Source organism: Physeter macrocephalus, chromosome 14 (genome assembly GCF_002837175.3).
Source record: "Physeter macrocephalus isolate SW-GA chromosome 14, ASM283717v5, whole genome shotgun sequence".
In the NCBI taxonomy this organism is placed as follows: domain Eukaryota; kingdom Metazoa; phylum Chordata; class Mammalia; order Artiodactyla; family Physeteridae; genus Physeter; species Physeter macrocephalus.
Genome location: NC_041227.1, coordinates 123513051 through 123525876, shown reverse-complemented (window position 1 = coordinate 123525876; position 12826 = coordinate 123513051). Strand labels below are relative to the sequence as shown.

General features: G+C 49.2%; 1 protein-coding gene across 4 annotated transcripts in view; it reads right to left on the bottom strand.

Moving 5' to 3' along the window:
• The window catches only part of RPTOR (regulatory associated protein of MTOR complex 1), a 262877-nt gene that overhangs the window by 63977 nt on the left and 186074 nt on the right, over nucleotides 1-12826 (bottom strand). For all 4 annotated transcript variants that reach the window (XM_055090448.1, XM_055090449.1, XM_028499286.1 and 1 more), the window contains exons 11-12: nucleotides 9759-9842; nucleotides 8238-8348 (exon numbers count right to left, since the gene is read on the bottom strand). In XM_055090448.1, the coding sequence (XP_054946423.1) occupies nucleotides 8238-8348; nucleotides 9759-9842 (195 nt within the window). The remainder of the gene's footprint in view (nucleotides 1-8237; nucleotides 8349-9758; nucleotides 9843-12826) is intronic.

Here is a 12826-nt window from a genome sequence, read left to right as displayed (position 1 = left end):
GGGCCTCTCACTGTTGTGGCCGCTCCCGTTGCGGAGCACAGGCTCCGGACGCACAGGCTCAGTGGCCACGGCCCACGGGCCCAGCTGCTCCGCGGCATGTGGGATCTTCCCGGACCGGGGCACGAACCCGTGTCCCCTGCATTGGCAGATGGATTCTCAAACACTGCGCCACCAGGGAGGCCCGCTTTGACCATTTTTTAATCAGGTTTTTTCTTTTTGAGTTGCAAGAGTTCCTTATAGTAGTATATTTTGGATATTAACCCCATATCAGATAGATGTTTGTAAATATTTTCTTCCATTCTGAAGGTTGTTTTTTCATTTTGTTGACTGTTTTCTTTGTTATGCAGAAGACTTTAGTTTGATGCAGTCCCACTTATTTTATACATACTTATAATTATAAATAAATATGATTTAACATATTTATGCTGCTTATATACATTTATTTATATAACATTTATACTTTAATATTATGTTTTATTTTATACAATATATTTATATTATTTATTAAACTTTTATAATTAAAATATTTTAATCATTTATTTAAAAGTATGCAGTTTAGTTTCCAAGTGTTTGTTGATTTTCCTATTACCTCTTTTGATTTTGCATTTGATTCCACTGTGGTTGTAGAATATGCTGTGTAAGATTCCAGTTCTTTTAAATGTGTTGTGGTTTGTTCTACGACGCAGGATGAGGTCCATCTTGGTGTACGTCCCTGGCACTTGGAAAGAACACGTGGTTTACAGTTGTGTGGAGCTTCGTCCAGCAGGTGGATGGTGCTGTTCAAGTGTCTGAGAGAACCTCCCTGGTTCCCCGTCTACTCGTTCTGTCATTTACTGAGAAGAGAGTGCTGGATTCTCCAGGTGTAATTATGGATTACCTATTTCCCCCTGCAGTTCCACCAGTTTTCATTTTATGTGTTTTTTTTTTTTTTTGTGGTACGCGGGCCTCTCACTGTTGTGGCCTCTCCCGTTGCGGAGCACAGGCTCCGGACACGCAGGCTCAGCCGCCATGGCTCACGGGACCAGCCGCTCCGTGGCACGTGGGATCTTCCCGGACCGGGGCACGAACCCGTGTCCCCTGCATCGGCAGGCGGATTCTCAACCACTGTGCCACCAGGGAAGCCCATTTTATGTGTTTTGAAATACTGTTATTAGGTGAATAAACATTTAGACTGTTCTATTCTCATGATGGGTGGACTCCTTTAGTGTTAGGAAACACCTCTGTGTCTCTGGTAATATTCTCTGCCCTGAAACCTACTTTGATATATTAACGGAGGCATTGCTGCCTTCTTTTGCTTAGTGGTAGCATGATATGTTTTTACTTTTAATCTATTTGTGTCTTTACACTGAAGGTGCATTTCTTTCAGGCTCATATAATTTGTTCTTTTTTTTTTCTTTTAAATCCAATCTGACATTCTCTGCTTTTTAATTGGGTATTTAGACTATCTACATTGTGATTATTGATATGGTTACATTTAAATCTATTGTCTTATTATGTTTGTAGTATTTATCTCATCTATTCTTTGTTCCCTTTCCCTCCTTTTCTTCTTTCTTTTGTGTTGCTTGTATATACTTATGATTTCATGTTACCTCCTTTGTTAGCTATAGTTAAAAAAAATTTTTAGTGATAACTTTAAGGTTTATGGACTACATTTTATCACAGTTCACCTTCAGGTGATATTATATCACTTCAATGAAGTGAAGAGAACCTAACAATAGTATTTCCTCAATTTCTCTCTTCCCAACCTTTTTGTTACTGTTAGCATACATTTTGCTTTTACATATGCTATAGACTCCATAGTACACTGCTATTACTTTTTGTTTAAACAGTCAATTATCTTTTAAAGAGATTTAAATAACAAGGAAAATAAACCCCATACATTTATCCGTGGAGCATTCTTTCCTGGTGCTTTTCACCATATTGTGTACACGCATGTTTCCCCCGGGTATTATTTTCCTTCGCCCAAAGGGTTTTCTCTAACATTGCTTATACTGTGGATCTACGAGTGATGAATTCTTTCAGTTTTATATGTCTTAAAAAGTCCTTATTTTGCCTCCAATTTTTAGAGATATTTTCACTGGGTACAGAATTCTACGTTGATGGTTTTTCTTCCAGGACTTTAAAGATGCAGCCCCACTGTCTTCCTCCGGTCACTGTTTCTGACAAGTGATCTGCTGTCATCCTTATCTTTGCTTCTTTGTTCCTTTTCTTATTGTCTGCTTCTGAGTTTTTTAACTTTTTGTTTTTTAAGCAATTTGATTATCAGGTGCCCTGGTGTAGTTTTCTTCATGTTTCTTGTGTTTGGGGTTTGTTGAACTTCCTGGATCTGTGGGTTTATAGTTTTCATCAAATCTGAAAATATCTTAGCCATTATTTCTTCAAATATTTTTTCTGCCATCCCCCGTTAGGGGCCCCCAGTACATATATATTTGGTCACTTGCAGTTGTCCCACAACTCAAAGATGTTCCTTTAGTTTTATAAAAGTTTCTTTTCTCACTGTGCTTCATTTGGAAAGTTTTTATTACTATGTCTTTAAGTTCACTAATTTTTCTTCTGTAACATTTAATCGGTTGTTAATCCCATCTAGTATACTTTTCATGTCATGTATCATAGTTTTCATTTCTAGAAGTTTGAGTTGGGTCCTTTTAATATCTTCCATGTCTCAGTGGAGCTTTTTTATGTGGAAGAGACTTCTAATGACCGTTTTAATGTCCTTGTCTGCTAATTCTAACATCTGTGAGAGTTCAGAATAAGTTTCGGTGGACTCATTTTCTTTTTCTCCTCATTAAGGGTCATATTTTCCTCCTTCTTCACATGTCTGGTAATTTTTGCTTGGTAGCAGTAAGTGTAGAGTAACATGGTGTATGGGTGATTTAAGAAGAGATCCTCTGGGACCAGATTTCTTGGAGATTATCAGGGCACTGAGACAACAGGAAAGGGCTTTCCTAATGTGCTGTTATTAGATTTCCTTGTCCCGAGGCACGCCTTCTCTGCACATCAGTGCCCCCACAGTGCACACTGCCCCTTCAGTCAAATGGCACGTGATCCTTCTGAACCTGTAGCTCTTTCTGGAGTTCCCCTCCTTGCTTCTTCCCAGACTGAGCCTACCTTCTCTAAGGCTGAGGTAATTCCTGCGCCTCAATCAGTTTGAAAACACGGGCCCCCCGCCCTCAGACAAAAAGAAAATCCAGGCCCTCCCCACCGCCCCCGTGACCGAAGAGCACGTAGGCTCCGGACTGGAGTGCCCCGTGTGCAAGGACGACTACGGGTTGGGCGAGCGTGTGCGGCAGCTGCCCTGAAACCACCTCTTCCATGACAGCTGCATCGTGCCCTGGCTGGAGCAGCACAACAGCTGCCCCATCTGCCAAAGAAGCCTCACAGGACAGAATACGGACACCGACCACCCCCCACTCCCGGGCCTGGCGGGGGTGAGCTTCTCCTCCTCCTCGTCCTCCTCCTTCAGCTCGCCCGGTAATGAGAACCTGGCCAGCAGCTCCTGAGCAACCCGGCCGGACCCCAGGGCGAGCACTGGGCCGCGGGACGGGACTGCGGACTCTGCGGCCCCCTGCACCCCTCATGACCACGGACTGCGGTGCCACTGGGCCCGCAGTGGCGGAGGCTTGGAGGACCCGCCCCTCCCGGCTGCGGAGGGAGCCCGGCCTCCCCAGGGCCGGGCGTCTGACTCTCTTCCCATTTGTATCTGACTTCACCCTCTACGTGTTCGACAGCGGAAAGGTTTTTATAATTTTAAATTATTACTGCTTTGAAATAAATGGACGTTTGAGCTCAAAAAAAAAATTCAGGTAATTCTCTGAATCCTTTAGGAGCCCCTCACATAATGACACATAGTGTGTGCTCAACATATGCTTGTGGGATGAAGAGGGGGCCCAAGACTCATCCCTTAGCTGGGAGTACAGCCTGAGTGGGGCCCACACCTTCTTAACTCTTGGGGAAGTGCCCTGAGGGTAGGAAGCTCCCCAGCCCGGGGACAGCTGAGTGCGTTGGAGTGCTGGGACGCCTCGTCTTGTCTGTGACTCTGTGCAGGTTCCTTCAACCCAAGATGGGCGTCCCCTTCCCAAACAACATGACTTCTGACCCTCATGGTGGCCACATCAAGGACTCACTCTGGGAGCTCTGAGCTTTGCGGGAGGCACACACCATATGAGTACGCAGAGGCCAGATGCCAGGAGGGGAGGGGAGGAACAACTCCTCAGAAACACACGGAACTTTAATCTCTTGGAAACTCAGGCCAGGGTGATCTTGAAAAGGAAGGATGAAGTAAACGATGCTCAGTCTCAATCGGAAATATTAAAAAATGTCTCTCAGTGGGATGACTGCCCTTAAATAAACAGGTGCTACAAGCTGGTTAAGGAGCTGATTCAGTGGATGGTCCCAGCGCCTGCATTTACAAGAACACTGCAGGCTAGGACATTTCCAGCTGGGCCCAGGAACAGCTCCTCAAGTGTTATTAAATGTGTAATTCCTCCAGCATCGCGCAGACAGTGAACGCAGGCCCTGAGATGGCCTTAGAGCAGGTGTAATGGAGGAGCACTGCAGCATCTGTGCTGTCGACGAGCTCTCCCATATTGGGCTCCAGAGATAAACAGACCCCTGGAGACAAATGTGACCAAGAGGCAGTTTCAAACCAGATTACGATGATTAACTGCAAATTCCATGAGAATTCAGCAGCAAAGCGCAATTCTGAAGGGTCATCTACTTTCATGTAAAGAAAAAAAATTAAAGCAGAAATAGCCACTCCAAAGACTAAATATAAAGGCATTCTCTATTTCCAGGTACTAAAAGCTACTAAAAATCCTGATGAATACAAGAATCACAGTTGGCTGATGGTGTTCTGTAGCACCTCGCCGGTGGCCCCGGGGGAGCAGGCTTGGGTGGTCGATTGCCGTCCCTCATCTCTTAGGGGAAATCTTTTCTGTCCCTCCCCTTCACTGGCCTTTGCGTCATGGTAGTCTCTCCATTTTATGCATCCAGAGCCTTTGCACATGGTCCTTAATGGCCAGGTATCAAGAGCAGTGCCAATGAATTTCTAAACGTGTGATACAGATGACAAAGGTATTGAAGTAGGAGAGAAGCAAGGAAGGTTCTGAAATAACTTCTCCAGAAAAGCTCTCTTGTTTATGTAGCTTGGCTTTTCAATTAAATTTGACAAAGGGCAAAGCAGAAATGACCAAAAGGTACAGTCTCCTGAGCCACAAGACCAGGCTTTCAGATCAGCAACAAAAGGCTTTAGTGTAGCAGAGACAGGCTGGGTAGAAATGAGGTTTTACCGCTACTCCTTTCACTCTAAAATTTCCAAAACCGCTTTATACACCGTAGTTCTGATCTCTGTAACCATGCTGCAGGAAGCGTTAGTACCACAACTTTACGGAGAGGCAGATGATGGCTGTGGGAAGTAAAAATAGCTGGCTTAAGAAATTGAGGGCAACAGGACCTAAATTCAGTTTTTTATAAACTCTCAAATCCAGGGTTTTGGCTGGTCTTTTAAAGTCACTGTTTATCCAAAGTTAGTTCAATGGGTAGAAGAATAAATCTTTTGTTGAAATATAGAATATTTTGGCCATCATTTCAGAGCAGACAAGCAATAGGACATTGACTGGACACAGCAGGGCACTGGGTCCAAAAAGGGCCAAGGCTGAACTGAGATCAAGGTCAGACTTGGATGCACTGAGGAGGATGGAGGCTGTTCCCAGCATCAAGACGAGCATTAAAATCAGGAACATGCAAGGGTGTATTGATCGCAGCCTCCCAGTCAGTACTGCTAGACCAGGAAAATGAGCGAAACTGCAGGGCTGGGAGAGAGTCCACATGACTGTCTGTATAGAAATGCCCCGGGAGCTGACAGGCCACCTCTCAGAACCAGAAGACCAACAAGGCTGCTCCACAAGATGACTCCAGTCACCAACCCCAACCCAACCCAACATAATGAAAGACGGTCTTCTCCCTAGAGGCACACAGGCTATGACACCTTCTTTGGGGATGCCCCCGTGACACTCACAGTCTCATGCAACCGTTACCCATTTTTAGCCCCCTCACAGCAAAGCTCCAGCTGCCATGGCGTGGGGAAGTGGTCTCAGCAGCCGTGCAGAGCCCAGATAAGAGAGGAGGACCCAGATCCGTGGGGAGCCAGGTCAGAGACTCACTGAGTGGGCAGGCATGGCTCTTAGGGGCCTGGAGCAAAGAGGGTCACGTGAGTGGTTTTGGGCGGCAGCGTGCAGGACTGATGCACGAAGGCGGTAGGGACAGGACCAGGTGGCCGGATCTGCCTGACGCATTTGTCACCTCCAGGCCCACCGGTGCTAGGGAGTGGGAGCCCTGTGGGTGTGTGAGCTGAAAAGAGCCCCAGGTAGCAAGCGGCCTGCAGCGCTATCTCAATGGCGCAGGGGTCCTGGACAGGGAGGAGGGGATGACACTCTGAGCTGAGGTCCCCCACTCTCTCCTTTTACCCCTTGCAGAGCAGAGAATGGTCTCCCCCTTTGCATGGTGATGCCCCTGCTTCCTGCCCTCCTTCTCTGTGGCTCTGCTGATCCCCCTTTCCTGTGGGTGGAAAGGGCTCCACTCAGCTCACAGCAAATTGTTACAGGTTTGCTATGGGCTCCTGGGCAGCTCCTTAAATGAGCATTTTCTTATCTGCAAATAATGTACGAAACCACACTTACAGCATGGAGTTGATGCAAGAACTAAGAGAATCTTCACATGAGAGCCCCTGCCACGGGGCATCACCCAGATACACACACGTGTGCACACGCACATGTACACAGCGGGCGGGTCAAAGTCCAAATAGATGTATGGTTGTTTCTCTGCTGATCCTTTTCTCCCAACTAGAGACCATTTAAGTCACCATTCCTTCAAAACAAGCAAGCAAACCCAACCACTGATGCCAACTCGTCTCCCCACTTACAAACCCCTCAAGCAAGCTGGGGGCTGCACCCCGTCCTTCCTCCCCAGAGCCCCCACTTCTGCCCCCCTCCACGCACTTCTGAAGCCTGACTGCCAAGTGCGGCAGCCTCTTTGAGGGTCTCTGTCCCGCTCCCAGCACTCTCCCTTGTTCCAGAGCCTCCTTCTTCACGTTCTGTTATCAGACTTCCCAGCCTTCCCCTCTCTGACAACCTCCTTCCACCCTCCCTTCTCTGTTCCCCGAAGAGCAGACCCCGAAGCTCAGCCCTCAGCCCGCTGGGCCTTTGTGTCACATTTCTCCTCGAGGACTTGCCTGCCATCGTCATCGGGTAGACGAGGGCCCTAGTCTCCATCTCCTAGGCCATGAGGCCCCATCACCAATGGTTCCCTGAGAGCTCCCCTCACCACGCCTCCCTGCTTGGTGCCCCTCTGTCACTGACACAGCCGGCCCACGCCCCACACAGGTTCAAACTCGAGAACCATTTGTTCTCCACACCCACCTGGCCCTCCTGTTACCTGTGCGTCCCCTACCCTGGCTCTTCCTGTCCAGCAGCCCCCACCTTCCGGCCACCCTCACCCCTCCCTCTGGGCAGCAGCGGCCTCGGTGGCCCCCTGCCACCTGGGTTAACATTATAATCTCCTTTACACTGAGGCACACAAATATAGCCCCGCTCACAAGATTTCTCCACTTTTTGAAGAGTCACCCTCATGCCAGGCATGTGTGTGGATTCGGCCTCATAGCAGAGGGTTTTGTCCCCAGTGGACAGTGTCGAGGGCAGGGATGGCTGAGCTCTGCGACACCTATGGCCTTCAGCACAGTTCTGAGTACAGGGCCTTGCCTAGGACTTCGAGCAGTGGACATGTGACTGCAGACCCACAGGCATGAGGACAGGGGTGGGGAGGCGCCTACTGGGAGCAGAGCTGGAGACGTGGGCTGGGCTGTCATGGCTGAGAAGTGACCGCTAGTGCCGCGGCCTGAGACTTACAGGTGACAGCCTGGACCTCCACGGGACTGTTCCCAGGGTCAGGGTTGGGGAGGGAAAGCACTGGCTGGAGACAGGAGACTGATGGGGCGAGGCAGGGCCGAGCGTCAAGAAGGAAGCGGGCAGCGTCATTCGCTGGCTGGAGGGGTGGTTGTGGGTGAGGAGGGGGCAGCGCACAAGAGACAACAGGTGAGCCGAGGGCCAGCGTGACAGACCAGGACTGGGCCCAGGGGAAGCACAGCCTTTCCTGGGAGGGAGGGAGGCCATGGAAGGCGTGAGGCCGGGCCCCCCGCCCTACTCTCAGCAGCTCTCCTGTTGGGGGGGACAGACATTACTCACACTGTCCACGGCGAGGATCTTGGCCCAGATGAAGACAAGGAGAGGCCGCAGCTCCCTGGCTGAGCTCTGGAGCAGCTTCAGCACGTAGGGGAAAATACCCACAGACAAGGCCTGCGAGAGAGAGCACGTCAGACCCGCGTCAGAGGGAGCAGAGCGCATGGCGTCCTCAGCGCTAACGGAGCTGCACGGGGAAGGGTTGTGCCTCCCTCACCTCCAGTCCTTCTCCCGGAAGCGACCCAGGCCTGCCTGCTTGGGCTGCATGAGCTCACACAGCTCACAAGGTAAGAGACACGCCAGGCCTCCACCTGAGTCTACCTGTGGTGAGCTACATACGGCCTCCCTGCTGGCACCTGAGAGTGTAAGAGGGCTAGCAAGTACTGCTCGTGCATTCTTCCTAATTTTTAGGTTTTTCTCTTCTCCTTCATGTTGAACTATCAATTATCACTCTTGGTTGACAATATACAATGGAAAAACTTAAATATACATCAATGGAGATAAAATAATATGCTGAACTCCCATGTGCCCGTCACTTGGCTTCAACGCCATCAACCGAAAGGGTGCGGCATCCTGGCTGGCCCTTTCCTGAATGTTCTGAAGCACGTCTTAGGTATCACATTGTGTCATTTGTAAACACTTACGTGTTTATTTCTAAAAAATAAGGTCTCTTTTATGAAAACATGACCACATACCACTACCACACCTAAAAAAATGAACAATTACAATTACTCTTTTTTTTTTGGCTGCGCTGCAGCGCATGTGGGATCTTAGTCCCCTGACCAGGGATCGAACCTGCGCCCCCTGCATTGGAAGCAAGGAGTCTTAACCACTGGACTGCCAGGGAAGTCTCAACAATTATTGTTTAATAACATAAAATATTCAGTTCATATAAAATTTCTAATTGTTTCATGAATATTAATTTTTCAAATTTTAACTTTCAAACTTTCATTTGCAAATAGAGCCCTATAAGGTCCAGACCCTGCACCTGGTGGTGGGTCTCCTGAATCCCCTTTTATCTCTAGGTCCCACTTGATCTCCTTCCCTGGTGATTTATGTGTTGAAAAAATGGATCACTTTTGACTCTATTTTTGTCAGTGTTTTGAACGGCCGTTTCTACTCTCCTGTGAATAGAATGATAGAAAAGTGTTTCAGAGTTGTGCCTAAAACCACAGTGAAAGGACGGCAAGTGAGGCTTCGCAGGCTTTTCCCAGGAGAACGCACACCGCATGTGGCCGGGGACTCAGCCCAGAGGCTGCCAGCTTCCTGGCCTGGCAGGGGTGAGCCCCTCCCTAGAGTGTCCCTAAAGGACACTTTCTGTCCTGCAAAGGTGAAGCCTAACAGAGGATGGGAAAGGGCCCCCCAATAATGTGACAATGAAGGTGCAAAGAGTGAGGTCCCTGGGGGCCTTGCGGGCTTAACGGCCACCCCCACAGTCATCCTCGGCCGCATGGCCAAGGTCCCTGGATTCGTCAGACGGTGACGTGGAGTCTCGTGGCCCCCACTGCGGACACAGGAAGCACGCACCAGGCTCACCGCCCAGGGACCCAGGTCCAGAAATCTTCCCAGCAGGTCCAGGGCTCTCAGCCGGTGCACTTGGCTCAGCAGCACCTGGAAAGGAGAAGAGGCGGTGTCACCGCAACACCCCCTGCCCCGCAACACGGAGTCAGGATGAGCATCCCCGGGGGCTGTTCTCCCAGGTCAGCAGGTGCCCCTTTCTCTATGGCTCATGCTTTACACAGGCTGGGAATGCTCCATTTCTTCATGAACAGGTAAACTACGTGCACGCTGTAGGAGCTACTAGAACAGACACCTTATAACCTCGTTTAAGAAAATATCCACTGATGACACTGGTCTATCCACTTCCAGACACTGTTCTCTATGTACAACGTCCCGTTTGTTCTAAATTCGATAAGATACTATTGTGTTTCTCATCTCCTTTCTGACTAAATGATACACCCTCACTCTCACGCCACATAGCTAGATACGTCTGACCATTATGGCTGCCAATGGTAGCACTGAACTTCTTTTCTGTAAATGCATAATTCATTTAAACAATCTCCCCATTGCTAGATACTTAAATTATTATCAAATTTTTGCTATTGTAAACAATGCTGTGATAAAAATCCTACCAGGTAGATCTCTGCACATTTACGTTTTTTTCCCCTTCCCCTAGGATAAACTTGAGAAGTAAAATTACAGGGTCAGAGCATACACACTTATATCACCAGATTGCCCTCCAGCTGAACCAACTTGCCCACCAAGCCTTGGCTGAATACCGGGCACCAGGACATGTTTGCTCCGGTGCTCACGGGCTACTTGGCCTTGGGAAAATAACTTCTCTGAACCTTAATTTCCTAATTCATAACACAAGACTCACCCACAAGAGTTCTATTAAATATCAAATTAAAAGCTACCAGCAAAATATTAGCCCATGTTACACTATTATTTGCCAACATGATAGGTAATAATAAAATGCTCTTTTAATCTGAATTTCTTTGATTACAAGTGAGGTTGAGTATTTTTTTCATAGGTTAATAGGCTATTTCTCTAGTAAACTGGCCATGCATGTCCTTATTTTCCTCCTTAAATGTTTGGCTTTTTCTTTTTTATATGAAAGGATTCTTGGTAAATTAAAAACAGCGACCTCTGCCACGTATTTTTCTCTTTTTTCCTGTGTTATATCAAAGCTTTAAACTTTAATGGAGTCATTTATATTGAGTTTTCCCTCACGATGTTTACCCAGAGGTCACATGAACAGAGCACTTACAGTGTGCGGGCGCGGTGCTGGGCTCAACTGGGAACAGTAGAGCCCCTCCCATCACCACCTGGCCCAGACACAGACATTCCGCAGCCACACCGCAATAACCGTCGAACAGACAGCTGGGGGCCACTCCCTCCTCTGGGGGTCTGAAATCTCTCCCTCCCGGTGGGTGACGTGTGGGGTTCCTAGGTTCCAGGCAGAGGGGCTGGGAAAGTGGGCCTTCCCCAAGGAAGGGCAGGTGGCCAGTCTGATGGGGGAGGCTCCAGAACCAGCCAGACCTGCAGGCCAAGCTAAGGGCTTCAGCTTTTCCTAAGAAGAGCAGCAGAGAGGCTTGTCCAATGTGCCTGCAGCAGGCAGTAGGCTGGCAGGAAGACGGATGGAGGGGTGGGATGGGTGGACTTGACCGTGGCCATGACCGACGGGGAGAAACAGACTGCAAGACAGCTGGCGAGCGTGACCGACAAAGCCTGCTGGAGGAGGGGGAAGAGGGGTCAGGGAAAGGAGCCGCTGGAAGAGGAGATTTGGAATGAGGCAGGAGGAAAGAACAGACGGACAGGCCAGCCAGCCCGGGGTGGTCTGCAAGGGGGAAGCTGGCTAGAGACCGGCGAGGGAGGTGGGAGAGAAGGCGGGGAGGTTTTAACTGTGTACCTGCTCCCGGAGGTGAGGATCAGTAGTGGGACTCGTGAAGAGGACCCTCTGGCTGCAGGGATGTGGACCGTGGTGTAGGGACTGAACGGGGGTGAGGAAACAGTGCAGCCAGAGCAGTGGTTCAAGGGGCTACCCTCTGAGGGGTGAATACGGGTTGGCGGGAGGAGGGTGCGGAGCCGGGAGGGTCACCAGGCGGGGGAGAGGAGGTGGGAGGAGATGCTGGAGGGAGTGGAAAGAGGGGAGGGGGTCCCGGCAGCAGGAGGCTCCTGAGGAGGGGTTCCCGGGTGGACGGGGGGAGGCTGGGGAGCTTCCCCAGGTGGATGCGTGGCCCATGGCTGCAGAGGAGGCGAGAGCGGGTGTTCCCAACCCGCGGGCAGCCCAGGGGTCAGGGAAGCGGAGGTGGCTGGGGTTCAGCTGCTGGAATGTCATTTTCCACTGGTTTGGAGCCTGTTTCCACATCGCTATTTCGAGACAGATGATCGAGTGGTTCATTTTATGTTTGGAGAAGTTGAGGTTCTCTAATCAAGAAGCTAGGAGAGGTTATGTGGGGCTGCTCACAGGGGCCTATCTGAACGGGGCCTGATCCCTTTCCCATGTTTAACTCAAGGGTTATCACGTGCCACTGCAGCGGAAAGACAGATCTGGAGGGCAAGGTTAGACGGCTGAAAGGCATGGGCTTTGGAGTCAAGCTGAACTATCTCACTTCCTCACAGTGTGGCTTAAATCACAACCTCTGGACACTTCAGTTTCCTCATCAAGAAGAGTAGAGATAACATGTGACTTGGGCTTATTTTCAGAATCAAATGAGATGCAGCCTGTCTGGTACAACGCGGTCTGGTATGAGGGGTGTGATGAATGTTAGTCTCGGTGTCAGCATCCAGCTACAGGATGTCTCCATCTCTCAGAAGCGATTTGACTGACTATTTATTTATTTATTGCTATGCTGTGCGGCTTGTGAGATCTTAGTTCCACCACCAGGGATTGAACCTGGGCCCTGGCAGTGAAAGCGCCGAGTCCTAACCACTGGACCACCAAGGAATTCCTTATTTGTTTTTGTTTTTAACATCTTTATTGGAGTATAATTGCTGTACAATGGTGTGTTAGTTTCTGCTTTATAACAAAGTGAATCAGTTATACATATACATATGTTCCCATATCTCTTCCCTCTTGCGTCTCCCTCCCT